The sequence below is a fragment of the Meleagris gallopavo genome, chromosome 7 (assembly GCF_905368555.1).
Source record: "Meleagris gallopavo chromosome 7, MGAL_WU_HG_1.1, whole genome shotgun sequence".
Classification (NCBI taxonomy): Eukaryota; Metazoa; Chordata; class Aves; order Galliformes; family Phasianidae; genus Meleagris; species Meleagris gallopavo.
Window position 1 is genome coordinate 4,302,466 of NC_139410.1, and position 12,262 is coordinate 4,314,727.

Sequence of the window (12,262 nt, forward strand, 5' to 3'; positions counted from 1 at the left end):
ATTGTGTAGTTGAATAATAAGTACAAATATTAACTATTATTTCTTTTGTGGCCAGCTATATCCAAGCATTCTGGTCATTCCTAATTTCCCATCTGTTGTCTAATTTCCCTGGCCAGGAGAAATTTGCTAATAAATATTTCTTTTGGCTGACACACTAAAAATCAGAGATGAAGAATTAGTTATGTCCTGTGTAGATGCTGAAGAGGAGTCATGGGCTCACTTGCTGCAGGCATCCATGGGTATAAATGAAGAGTCCTTAGTTCTCCTTGTCTGCCTCTGAGTCCCATCCAGCAGTCAACTCTGTCAGTGATAATGAGATAAAGGTTCAGCACAGAAAAAAGATATTTTGTGTAGATTTTGGATGTTTTTTTGTTAAACTAAGCAAAATCTCAGTGAAACAGAAAATAATTACCCTTGGGTAGTCATCAAACTTGGTAACTCAGGAATGAAGTTTCCTGATTTCATACTTACCTTGTTGTCTTCAACATGCAGATGTCTGTGATTGCCACTGAAAAGTCACACTTGCTGTCAAGTAATCCTGTTACATTAGGTACAGCAGTTACTTACTGTACTGATCATTAACCAGTTTGTAGCCTAGATTGAAGCACTGCCATTGGCCTTAGAACAATTCTCTTAATAGAAACTGCTCGTTTGGTGCTGGCAGGGCTGCACAGACATGTAGTCACCACTCTGACAAGTTGTTATTTTCAAAATGTACCCAGTCCATTGCTGAGTCAATTCTCGAAGATTACTAATTTGTTATTTTATTAATTATAACGCTTTAAGTAGCCTTTAGCAAAAGTTTGTTGTTATTCCATAGTGCTGTTACCATACTCTGCTGACTGGACCATCTTCTTCAGGAATGTGGGACACATGATTTTGCTACACTGTTGAGTGTACGGACCTGTTTACATAGCAGTAAGCACAGGAAATTACTCATACTGTGTGCTAGAGTTCAGCATGAGCGTTTAATGAAAATTGGCTTGTGTTGCCAAAATGCTGTCACTATCTGAGCTAACCCGTTTAAAATTAGACTTAGCTATGTCACGATGTCCTTTTTCTGGGTACTGTGAACTTAAATGCCACATTACTTTTCTCATCAGTCAGTTTTACATGCTGGTGATGTACTATTGCAGGTAGTGCTAGGTTTTTTTTTGCTTTCTCGACAGCTGTGATGAAATCTTTCACGCCAGTCTGACTAAGAAAGCTATATTAAATTGGTGTTGCTAACCTACCTTCGCTCCATTCAGCTGCTGAGTGCTTATTCTTTCCCTTGCTGTGGTGTTCCTGCTTCTGAGACCAGGCACTGGATCAGTACCGGGAGCAAAGCTAACCAAAATTGAATCCTTGTTTTTGGATTAAGTTTAAATTGTCTGGACTCCCTGGTTAATGACCTGTAAACTCAGATCAGTTTATGCTGCCATGGAACTATACTGCTAGAGCAATCTTGGGTTCTAATTTGCAGTAGCATAAAGGAAGAAATTAACTTATGCTTTCACCCCTGCATCCATTATAGGAATTAGGAACCTGTCTTGTCTTTCAGCATTGTGAGTTGCATTAAGAGCTGCGCCTTTCTTGTAAACAAGCACAGCCTCAGTTTGCCATTTTCTAATTCCGGAGATGGAAATTCACAGGTAGCCATTTTCTTCCCTGCAGTTCGGTCCCAGATCTCTACCATCACTGTGGCTACCTTCAACACTACCCTGGCTTCGTTCAACGTGGGCTATGCCGATTTCTTCAGTGAGCACATGAGGAAGCTTTGCAATCAGGTGCCCATCCCTGAGATGCCCCATGAACCTCTTGCGTGTGCCAACCTCCCACGGAGCCTGACAGACTCATGCATCAATTACAGTTGCTTGGAGGATACGGATCACATTGATGGAACCAACAACTTTGTCCACAAGAACGGCATGCTGGATCTCTCGGTAATTGGCAAGGAATGAGGAAAGCCAGGTCCCTCTTCTGTCAATATAGTGGTACCATTGAGATCAGGGTTTTGATGGGCTTTTCCTCCACCTCTTTATATGACTTCTCTCAGCAGTACATAAAGGTCAGTCAGATTTGTGCACATCATAAAAGTCTCCTTTGAGATACTGCAATTCCTATTACTCCTTGCAAGGAGTGCATGTGCATGTGTAATGCACACGTCAGATCTGAAGTGATATTATTTAATTGCTGTGTTCCTGGAGCATGCACTGAATTCCCTATGAAGCAGCATAAAACTGAACAGCACCTTGACGGCACCTTAAAACTCACCCTTACTTCATTCCTCTTAATGACTTGACAGCACCTGGTGCACTGAGGCAGTGTTCTCAGGCTCACAGATGTCATCTCACGGTTTCCTTTTCTGCCTGACTGTGCCCAACCCGTGGTTTCTTCTTTTACACCTAGTTTGTAGGCTCGTGGGATTGAGGATTGTGTTATTCATTCTGAGTTTGTACTGTGCCTGCTATAATGAGTCTTTGGTCTATGACTAGAATTTCCAGGCGTTGGGTAGTACTAGGAGAGAAAATTCTAATTTTAAATATGATGTTTGATTCTACCAGGTAGTCCTGAAGGCTGTTTACTTGGTCCTGAACCATGACATCAGCTCCAGGATCTGTGATGTGGCACTCAACATTGTGGAGTGCTTGCTTCAGCTTGGAGTGGTGCCAAGTGTAGAGAAAATCCGGAGGAAGAGTGAGAGCAAAGAAAATGAAGCCCCTGAAAAGAGACCAAATGAAGGATCCTTCCAACTCAAAGCTTCTGGAGGGTCAACTTGTGGATTTGGGCCTTCTCCAGTCAGTGGAGCTGGAGATGGAGGAGAAGAAGGAGGTGGTGGAAGTGGTGGAGGAGGAAGTGATGGAGGAGGTGGAGGAGGAGGGCCGTATGAGAAGAATGACAAAAACCAAGAAAAGGTTTGTTTTGCTTCCCATTGTGCCACTCCACAGTGAACTGTAATATCTGTTAAGACAAAGTATGAATGTGTATGCAGTTCCCCTTCTGTTTGCCTTCCTTTTTCTTTGCACAAATTAATTTGTTTCGTTCTGGTGCTCACTAAAGTTGTGCTGAAGAAACACGATTGGTAATTCAACCACTGTAACTTCTCCAAAAACAGTTTGTGAGTCTTACTGAGACAGTTTTAATATCCTATCAGAATGCAAAGCAATCATTATTTCTTTTAAGGTTTATCATGTGTAGCTTATAAGGAAAACCAAAATTCAATGTTTGAACACAGCTTGGTTTCTTTGATAACCAGAAATCATAAATTTTTCAATATTGCTATGAGAATTGACTGAGAAAAGCTGTTGCTGATCTCCAAAGTCGCAACTCGTGGTAGTATAATACCAAAGATATTTAAAGTATACGATTGCTTTTCTGCCCAAGCGAGCCAGCTCTCTGTTTTCAGGCAGAATTTTTTGAAGTACATGCTGAATGATAGTCACAGCATCCCGTTAGTGGGCTTTGCATTTCTAACAACATTTTAAGGGGAGTTTAAAGAGAGGAGGCTGGTACTCTAACTTGAAAAGTAATTGCAGTACACATTTTTAGAGTTGCAACTTTGTAACAGAGCGTCTGAGGGGGAGAAATGGGCTACAGTTTGTTGGAAGTAAAATGCTAACAAAAAGCCAGTGGTTTTGCTAAGGTTTCACACCAACTTTCTCTCTGTGACTCAGGATGAAGGTCCGTCTATCAGCACCCATAGGCTGGCACTCACAATGCTTATCAAAATTGTGAAATCCTTGGGCTGTGCCTATGGTTGTGGGGAAGGACACCGAGGGCTCTCTGGAGATCGCCTGAGACACCAGGTATTCCGGGAGAATGTAAGAAAATTAAAGCTCATTACAATGTTCCCCTTGTACTTTTGACATCGGCTGCTGAGATTTCTGTCTGCTCCCTCTGTAGCTTTTCTTGTATTGAGTACAAATGTGTTTCTCTTTGTCTGAGCACACAAACTGTGTTGCAGCCCAGCTGTAGCAGATTTTCAACTTTCGTGTTACCTTCCGTACCCTGGGACTTGCTATAAGAGTATATCTGAGGCCCAGGGTACGTTTCAGCACCCAATGCAAAGGTTGTGTGACAAGTCACAAATAATACACTGGAGCAAAGCCCCATACGTGCTGTTGTAAGTCACTTTTTACACTGATGAAACTGCAACAGAGTATGCTGTTTACAAGAGGTGAAGCTATTTTGGGTTGCGTATCTAAATCCTGAAATCTGAGTAGCTATGTTCACCTTTCCTAATGATAATCATGACTGGTTGCTGCTGGGCTGCTTCATCAGCTCCTGGTAGTTGAAGTGCACTGTGCTTGCAGGCGTGTTCTTGTACCACAAGAAAGCAGAAGATTCATGCCCTTTTGAAGGATAAGGCGGATGGTTACCACTGATTCCTTATACTTCAGAGTATGCTCAAGCTGAAGCACTGGAAAGTGCCCAGGACGTCACCCAGACATTTGCCTTCAGCCAGAATTTGAATCCCTGAGATCAGTCCAATGTCCTGTCAAATGGGAGCCTTCCAAAGATTCTCTCCAGCACATACTTCCTCTTTGCCTTCTGTGCTTGCAGCAGATAGCATTTCTGATGACTGTAATGAGAATTTACTCTACCCCCATCCATAGTGGGCATGGGAGCCACGTGTTTCTGCGTGGCTTTGGTTAGCCTCAGCCATGCCAAGAGAGCTGTAACTTGATGCTAGAATCTGAACTAGATGGTTTGAAGGTGGATTAACTGCCTCTGTATCAGTCACCATTATTCTGTTAATTAGCTAGACCCCTGGGTACTGAGGAGACTGCAGCATTGATGTTAGCTGCAGACACAGTAGGACTATGGGGTAAGAGAATCCCAGTGGTAACGGTAGAAAGATTCTGTACAGAGCACTGGTTGAAAATATACTATATTCAGCAAAATGTCAGTTAGGCTTTTACACTGTGTTGGAGCTGAGCCAGCAAAACATTGAGTCTAGGGCATGACATTATACACAAATGAATAGGTCTCTTGGAGCCGAAGTTCCTATCAGGCTCATTAAACTAGGTCTTTATGGGAAGAGTTATCTACATGTCAAAGTCTGCAGCTCTCTCTGTGCGTTTGTCTAGTCAGACTGCTTTGCATGCACCATTTGTGTTGGCTGCATGCACAATTCACGTCTGAGTTACTGGAAAGCTAAGCACCCTTTTGTAGATAACAGAAGAGTTGGTGCTCCCTGTAAAAGCTGATATTTCAGACTCGCTAAGACCAGCCTGCTTGGAGTCCCAGTAGGATGGGTACTTTTCTGATAGGAAATTGAATTCTAATAGCTTCTAAATATAAAGCTAATTGTACATATTGATCACTGGTGCAGGTGGGCTGGTTTGCATCTGAGCCATCAGCTGAAAATCAGGCGCTTGAATCTAAGAAATTTTTTCAAGGCGATAAACCTTGACAGAGGTGGTACGTGCCTATTTCATTCATGCTTAATGAGGCTTTACCTTTGGGGGAAGAGGTGGGAGTAAGGCCTTCAGATGTGACACCACAGATGTGGTAGAGAATGGCTTCAGCACCACCTCCGAACAATGGCACCCATGAAGTGCTGAATTTCTTGCTTGCTTCAGGGGTGAACCTGTGTTCTGTTATAGAACCTAAACATTCTGGCTCCTGGGGAAGATTACTTTAGACAGGGAGGCAGAGCATTGACTAAGAGCAAAAGAGGACCTCAAAATACCCAGCTGCTATCAGCAAAACTCAAACACATAATTTGATGTGATTTGATCTGACGGATGTCGTTTCAGGCTCAGAACTGCCTCACAAAGCTGTACAAACTGGATAGAATACAGTTCCGCCAGACCATGAGGGATTATGTGAACAGAGATTCTCTTAATAATGTGGTGGATTTCCTTCATGCTTTACTGGGGTTCTGCATGGAGCCGGTCACCGACAGTAAGTATGGCTGGCATCAGAATTCTTAATTGAATGTTTCTAAACTTTACCATCAGAAAGAAACCATGCCCTTTTTTTGCCTTAAAGTAAATCAGTTTTAAAGAAAGTGAATTTCTATCCTAAAAACATACAGATTAAACTCTTAGCAAGCACAGGTCAGTAGAGTTGAAACTCATCCAATTTTACCACCTAGTGATCACACGTAGTGATCATGCAGCACCCAGTGCACCTGAAATTGAAAGCGTCTCTTTTGATTCATCCTATCTGTTGTTCATGGCTTTCAAAGAAAATATTTTCATTCAGTTATGCCTCAGGCTGGAGGTTTTCTGCTCCATGGCATGGACAGGCACTAGCTGAAATGGCCTGTTTAATCCAGGGTTTATTCTGAATGGAGATATAATTGAGCATTAAAACCCTCTGTGGTGCCTCGGGTGAGGCAGGAAATAGCAGGAACAGATTGAATAAAGAAGAATATAAACACAGAGATGTGCATACTTACAGTATAAGTGTGTGTTTATCTATATTTTTCTTCTTTTTTGGGAAAATTATTCCAGATGCTAATAGAATGGCTGGACATTTCTGCTTGGTCACTGTATATGACAGCAATTAACAGTCATTCTTTACAGAATAGAAATAGCCGTTCCCCAGTATTTAGGGAGTCTGTCTGCTCTATTAGATTCTCTCTGATCTCAGGCATTTCAGAAACTGCATCAAAAAAAGAGTAGCAGGCCTTTATGAGAAAGATGCTCACAGGAAGTTTCCTCAACATTCACCAATTACCGGGCTTTGAGGAATGGCAGCTCATGCAGCTTTTGAAAAGTCTTTCACCTAATAAAACTGGGATATTTCTTGTCTTATAAATGTGTAATGCTTTTTTGAATTTTGACAGCTTGATCTTCTTTTGCACCTTGCAAGAACAACCTTCCTACAGTTCAAAAGACTGTCTTCTCGTGGGCGTTGTCACTTTTCAGTTTAATCAAACATCTCCTACTCTTTAAAAATAATAAATAGAAAAGCCAGAAGTATCATTCAGATTTTATGTCTTATTTTATACATTTCTAAGTGGGGAATATGGATGAACAGAAGCCAGACTCACCCTAATCAGTTTGATCTTTATTCGTACTACAACTGTTTATGGAAAAATTACATCCTTTTCATTTGTTTCCTCCTCCTCTGCCAAATTTTTTTGTGAGGTGGGATTGCCAGAACTGAGCATAAGATTTTAGGTGAGGACTAGCCCTTGTCCTATGTATCTGAACACTGTAACGTACATGTTGAAACCATCTTTTTAAAAGCATTCTAAACAAGAGCATTTGTTTGTACTTCAATTTCATAGACAAAGCTGGATTTGGGAATAACTTCACCACAGTGGACAACAAGTCTACAGCACAGAGTGTAGAAGGTATTATTGTGAGTGCCATGTTCAAGTCACTGATCACTCGCTGCGCTTCCACTACACATGAGCTGCACAGTCCGGAAAACCTTGTAAGTACTTGATTTCATATTTGCAAAGGTGTTTTTTCACTTGAGTGTGACCAGTGAGGCTTAACAGAATGGATGAATTCAGTTTAGTCAAATACCACGAACATAGCGATTTTTATTTTTTTTTTTGATTGAAAGCTGGCTATGCACTTCCTAGCTGGAAATTTTCAGAATAATGCAAGATCACAAAAAGTTCACAGATTAAAAACCAGGTCTTATAAGCCTTATCCTCCATCCACTTACCCTTAGAGGTACAGGTGACTTGTCAAGTCACAGCTATGTATGAATGTTCAAAACTAAAAAGAGCCCTAAGTGTAGGAGTAGGTTGGAGAATGAGTCATTCCACTCTCTTCCCATGATATAGAGCTCCAAAATAATTAGGAAAAATCCCAAGACACCCGCTGGTTTTGAAATAAAGCTTGCAAGGTTTTTATGCTTTCCTCTCCAGCCCATCATTTTGGCTTTTTCATGCCTTTTTAGATTATGGGCTAGATAAATGGGATAAAACAGGCTTTAAGTCATCTTTGCAGCTTCTTGTCTAGCCTCTGATACCTCTACATTCGTTTTAGGCCACTGCAGAGCATCTTCTGTAACAATAATGATCCTCGCTGTGCTTTTTCCAAGTGCTCCAAGTGGCAACTCTTCCAGCTTTTGATCTCAGCTGGAAAAACACAAGCCTTGTACATTAAGAGTAGATCAGACAACAATCAGAGGAAGAAATGGCCTCCTGAAGGACCTTAGAAACTATTGATTCTCACTGCTTCTTCACGACCTGCAGACTGATTTTTCTTTTCGTGATGTCTTGCTATCCAGGGCTTGTACTGTGATATCCGTCAGCTTGTTCAGTTTATCAAGGAGGCTCATGGGAATGTCTTTCGGAGAGTGGCACTCAGTGCCCTTTTAGACAGTGCTGAAAAGTTAATACCAGGAAAAAAAACAGAGGAAACAGAGCAAGAGCTGAAATCTTCTGGCAGCAAAAGGTTGGTGTCTGGGAAGAAAAAGGTGAATGACTGATTTGTATATGGCTATATGACTATGTGCACTGAACACAAATGCAGAAAGTCCAAGGGCTTGTGTGTTATGTCTTCACAGTCTATATTAGTTTCTGGTGTACAGAATTGCACTGTGGTGGCAGTCTCTTTTAAAATTTAATGAACTGAAACAATCATAGATTTGCAGCAAAAGATGTTAACCCTTTCCTACAGGAGTCTAAAGAAGACAGAACAGTGGAAACACTGGAAGAGGAAAGGATTAAAAAAAAAAGTAAAAGAGCACAGTGCAAGTCCCACAGTGCTGTATGGATATAGTTTTTAATGCATGTCACTTCTTGTGGGAGATCAGTGTTGTTTATCTGACAGATAAACCATGGTATGCAAAACAGGTCCCAGAACAAATATAATCCTGACGTGCTTCTTTATCAAAAAGAAACATGCTTTGAGATTTGCTGGGGAGAAGAATGAAGAAGGTTGAAAAGCTGCTAAAAACCTTGGCTATTCTCAGAGCTATTGTCTTTTTCAAAAGTGACATAGAGAGGCAGTAAGTTAGTAAATTGAGAGTGCATCTCAAAAGCTGTTTGGTTGTTCAGCAGCACCGATTTTATTGTCATGTAGCTATGTGATGAGCATGAGATGAGTCATGCATTCATGGTATCTGGTGATTTACATTGTCTGTATAGATCTGAGATGGGAAGTGTCATCATTGACAAAGGTCAGGCATCAGCTGCACCCGATGAATGTCGCAGTTACATCTCAAGCCGCCCAATGCAAACTCCAGAACAGTAAGTGAATATTATTTCATTACGTTATTGCTGGCAGGCTTCTGTCTGGAGTTAGTACAAACTGGGAGGACATCAAAGATGCACCTGGATGGTGCAACAAATGTGTTGCAGGTCTGAAGAGATGCTGGTTGTGTCAAACTGAAATCATCTTGATTTTCATGGGCAACCACCAGAGATTGTTTAAAGACACCGTAGTAACTCATCAATATCACTTACTGTCATAGCCTTGAATATGGTGGAAAGTCCTGAGGGCTGTGATCACAGCTATTCTTGATGCTTTGTTTGTACTTCCGGGGGGTGGCTCCATTTATTTTTTTAATTCTGAGTTGTTGCTAAGAGTCATTACTCCTTTGCTACCCCCGAAGAACTCATCTTGGCCCCATGGTCTCCTGAAACTGTTGCATTTCCTTTAACAGTAGAGCTGTGTTACCAGTTTTCTTAATGAGTGAACCAATCTGCTGTTAGGTATTACACACTTGGAGCTTCTGTTGTCCAGAGAGCTCTGAAATGTAATACTGAAGTGTAAATTTAATCAATATTGTTAAGAATTTCAGAAAGTTTAGTGAATGGCTACTGGTCTCCTGAGTTACTTTAGACCAGTCACTGAACTTGTCTGTGCCCTGAACACCCATAACGTAGTGCTGAAGTGTTTTGAGATGCATGAGTGCCAGAGCTCTGTATTACATTTCTTCTGTGTTAACTAAGCCTGCAAAGTCTTTCCTTTGCTGAGATTGCAGGGATAACAGAAAACCTTTGATTGCTGTGCGGAATTGAAGCAAGCTGTTCTACTCTGGGCACTGCCACAGCCATAAGAGATTGAAAGAGTAATATGGGAGCAAAATATGTTGCTCCCATTCCACATTGCAGTAAGTTAATAAGAACTGAGACTCCAGCAGGTTCACAAATAGCTATCATGTGTACTGGAACAGCTTTAGGACATCATGTGCTTGTAGAAAGCCCCAAAGTAGTCCTACCAATACAAGTCATTTTGACCTAAAGAAGATGATGTGCTTTTCACTTGCGCAAACAAAAAATTGGAAGAACCCATTCTGTGGGCAAACTCTTCAGAGTGCAAAAGAGACTTATTTAGTACCTTGAACAATACTGAATATGTTAAATTTGATTATGTCCCACTGAGAAAAATATATTTGGAATTCAGAATATAACAACCCCAAAGAATAGGAAGTGTGGGGCTGCTGGAGGAGGTTCATTGCCCTGAACATCCAGACTTCATTGAAGTCCAGTTCTTTTTTTTTCTTTTTTTTTTCTTCTTTTTTTTTTCCAGTGATGAGCAAAACCAAGGTGCCGTTCTGGGACGCAAGGACTTCTGGCGAAAGATGTTCAAATCACAGAGTGCAGCAAGTGATACCAGTAGTCAGTCTGAGCAGGACACATCTGAATGTACCACTGCTCACTCTGGGACCACTACCGACAGACGCTCCCGTTCCCGTTCTCGGCGAATCTCCCTTCGAAAGAAACTCAAACTCCCCATAGGTAAATGTATGTCTATTCCTCTTCTATATACATATTGCACGTGCAGGGAAACGCAGATAGATGTATCTCTTGTAAAATATATTTTATCACAGTTCCTTATTGTCCAAGTGTACTTGATAGTCTCCCCAGTGAAGCTGAGAAATGCTGCTTTCTCCATTTTATAGGTGGAAAACTAAGGCAGAGGGAAAAGTAAGCAATTTACCAAAGGTAACAATATCTGTGACAAAAGAGATCTCCAAAGTAGCAGGCTAACACCTTAATCTCTCAAGCATTCTTCCTCTCTATAAAAGAGAAATATCCAAATAGCATTTAGATAGATAAAGCATGCATCATTTACAAGTCTCAAGACCTGGCCTTGCATGGTAGTTAATGCACGTAACATGACACGGTTGCTTTCTCCTTACCTCCTGTTTTACCATACCCTGGCACAGCCATTTCTGAGAAATACGCTGTGATTGCTAATAAATAGGTTCTACCTGGAAGCATTTTCAGAACTGTTCTGAATAGCTTCATCTGCAACAGGGAACTGGCTGAAGCGCTCCTCCCTCTCTGGCCTGGCTGATGGGGTGGAAGATCTCCTAGATATCAGCTCTGTTGACCGTCTGTCTTTCATCAGACAGAGTTCCAAGGTAAGTACTTTGGACTCCATCTCAGAGAGCTTGCTAGGACAGGATCTGTCTTGTTTTACCTGCCCAAGGAAACGCTGTCATCAACATCGGCATTGCAGCCCCACATCACTGACTAGTAACAGAAATCTACAGAGTAGATCACGTGGCAATTTGATACTTGACTTTTGCAAAGTAAGGCAGTCTAACTTGAAAATGTTAATCCACTTCTTAGAGCAATTCATTGATATTTGTGCCAGTCCTTAGAGTAAGGGCCAGGAGAAAACTATTTGTCCTGGCAGCAGGTGTCACAGCACTTGCTGATCCCTGAAAGCAAGAAAGTCTTTTATTTTTTTTCCCCCACTTTCTTTACTCTTTCCTCTTCTTCAGTCCTTGCATGGTTGAAAAACCTAGTTTTTACTTAATAGCGCATGTATTTGATCTTCTACCAGCCGATTACTTGCTTCTCTCTGTGAAAAAACTTGGTGGAGCTGCACTGTTTGCAATTCCATCTGTGTTGCAGAATTTCCACATCTTTTCTTTCCCTGAATGCTGATGTGTTGCCTCCTCCAGCCCCATAAGAGCCTTCTTATAGAAAACAGCAGCTTTTACTCTTACCTTTAAATAGAGATGTTGTAGACTGGAGACAAGCTATGCTTGGGCACCAGCAGTATCTTTCTATTGTAATGTATTGTCTAGTCTGTCCTGTGTTCCATAATACTGGAAAAACACTGAGGAGAATCTTTAATGAAGCACTGTCGATACATGGTGAAGAATGAAGAATATGTTGTTGAGAACAGTGTGTGCTGTTGTAAGGGTGTTTGGGAGATATAACTGAAACAGTAATGAAGTGCAGAATGCTTCTTGGTCAAGGAGGGAAAGGATGTGAGGTGTTAGGACCTTGTCAGAGAGAATGCTGGAGCCTTATTCTCTGTGCAAGGGACATGATAGTGATGGTATGTGAATAGCTGCCTCTAGTCTCCTTTCTGGAACGTGAGGAAGACTAGGTAGA

The 12,262-nt window shown here is 41.4% G+C and overlaps 1 protein-coding gene across 1 annotated transcript in view; it reads left to right on the plus strand.

The window, feature by feature from the left end:
- Positions 1 to 12,262, plus strand: part of UNC80 (unc-80 subunit of NALCN channel complex) — a 119,896-nt gene that overhangs the window by 25,518 nt on the left and 82,116 nt on the right. Inside the window, exons 12-20 of the mRNA XM_085228180.1 lie at positions 1,657 to 1,925; positions 2,547 to 2,897; positions 3,657 to 3,803; positions 5,745 to 5,892; positions 7,229 to 7,377; positions 8,188 to 8,354; positions 9,050 to 9,151; positions 10,437 to 10,645; positions 11,168 to 11,274. Of these exons, the coding sequence (XP_085084306.1) occupies positions 1,657 to 1,925; positions 2,547 to 2,897; positions 3,657 to 3,803; positions 5,745 to 5,892; positions 7,229 to 7,377; positions 8,188 to 8,354; positions 9,050 to 9,151; positions 10,437 to 10,645; positions 11,168 to 11,274 (1,649 nt within the window). The remainder of the gene's footprint in view (positions 1 to 1,656; positions 1,926 to 2,546; positions 2,898 to 3,656; positions 3,804 to 5,744; positions 5,893 to 7,228; positions 7,378 to 8,187; positions 8,355 to 9,049; positions 9,152 to 10,436; positions 10,646 to 11,167; positions 11,275 to 12,262) is intronic.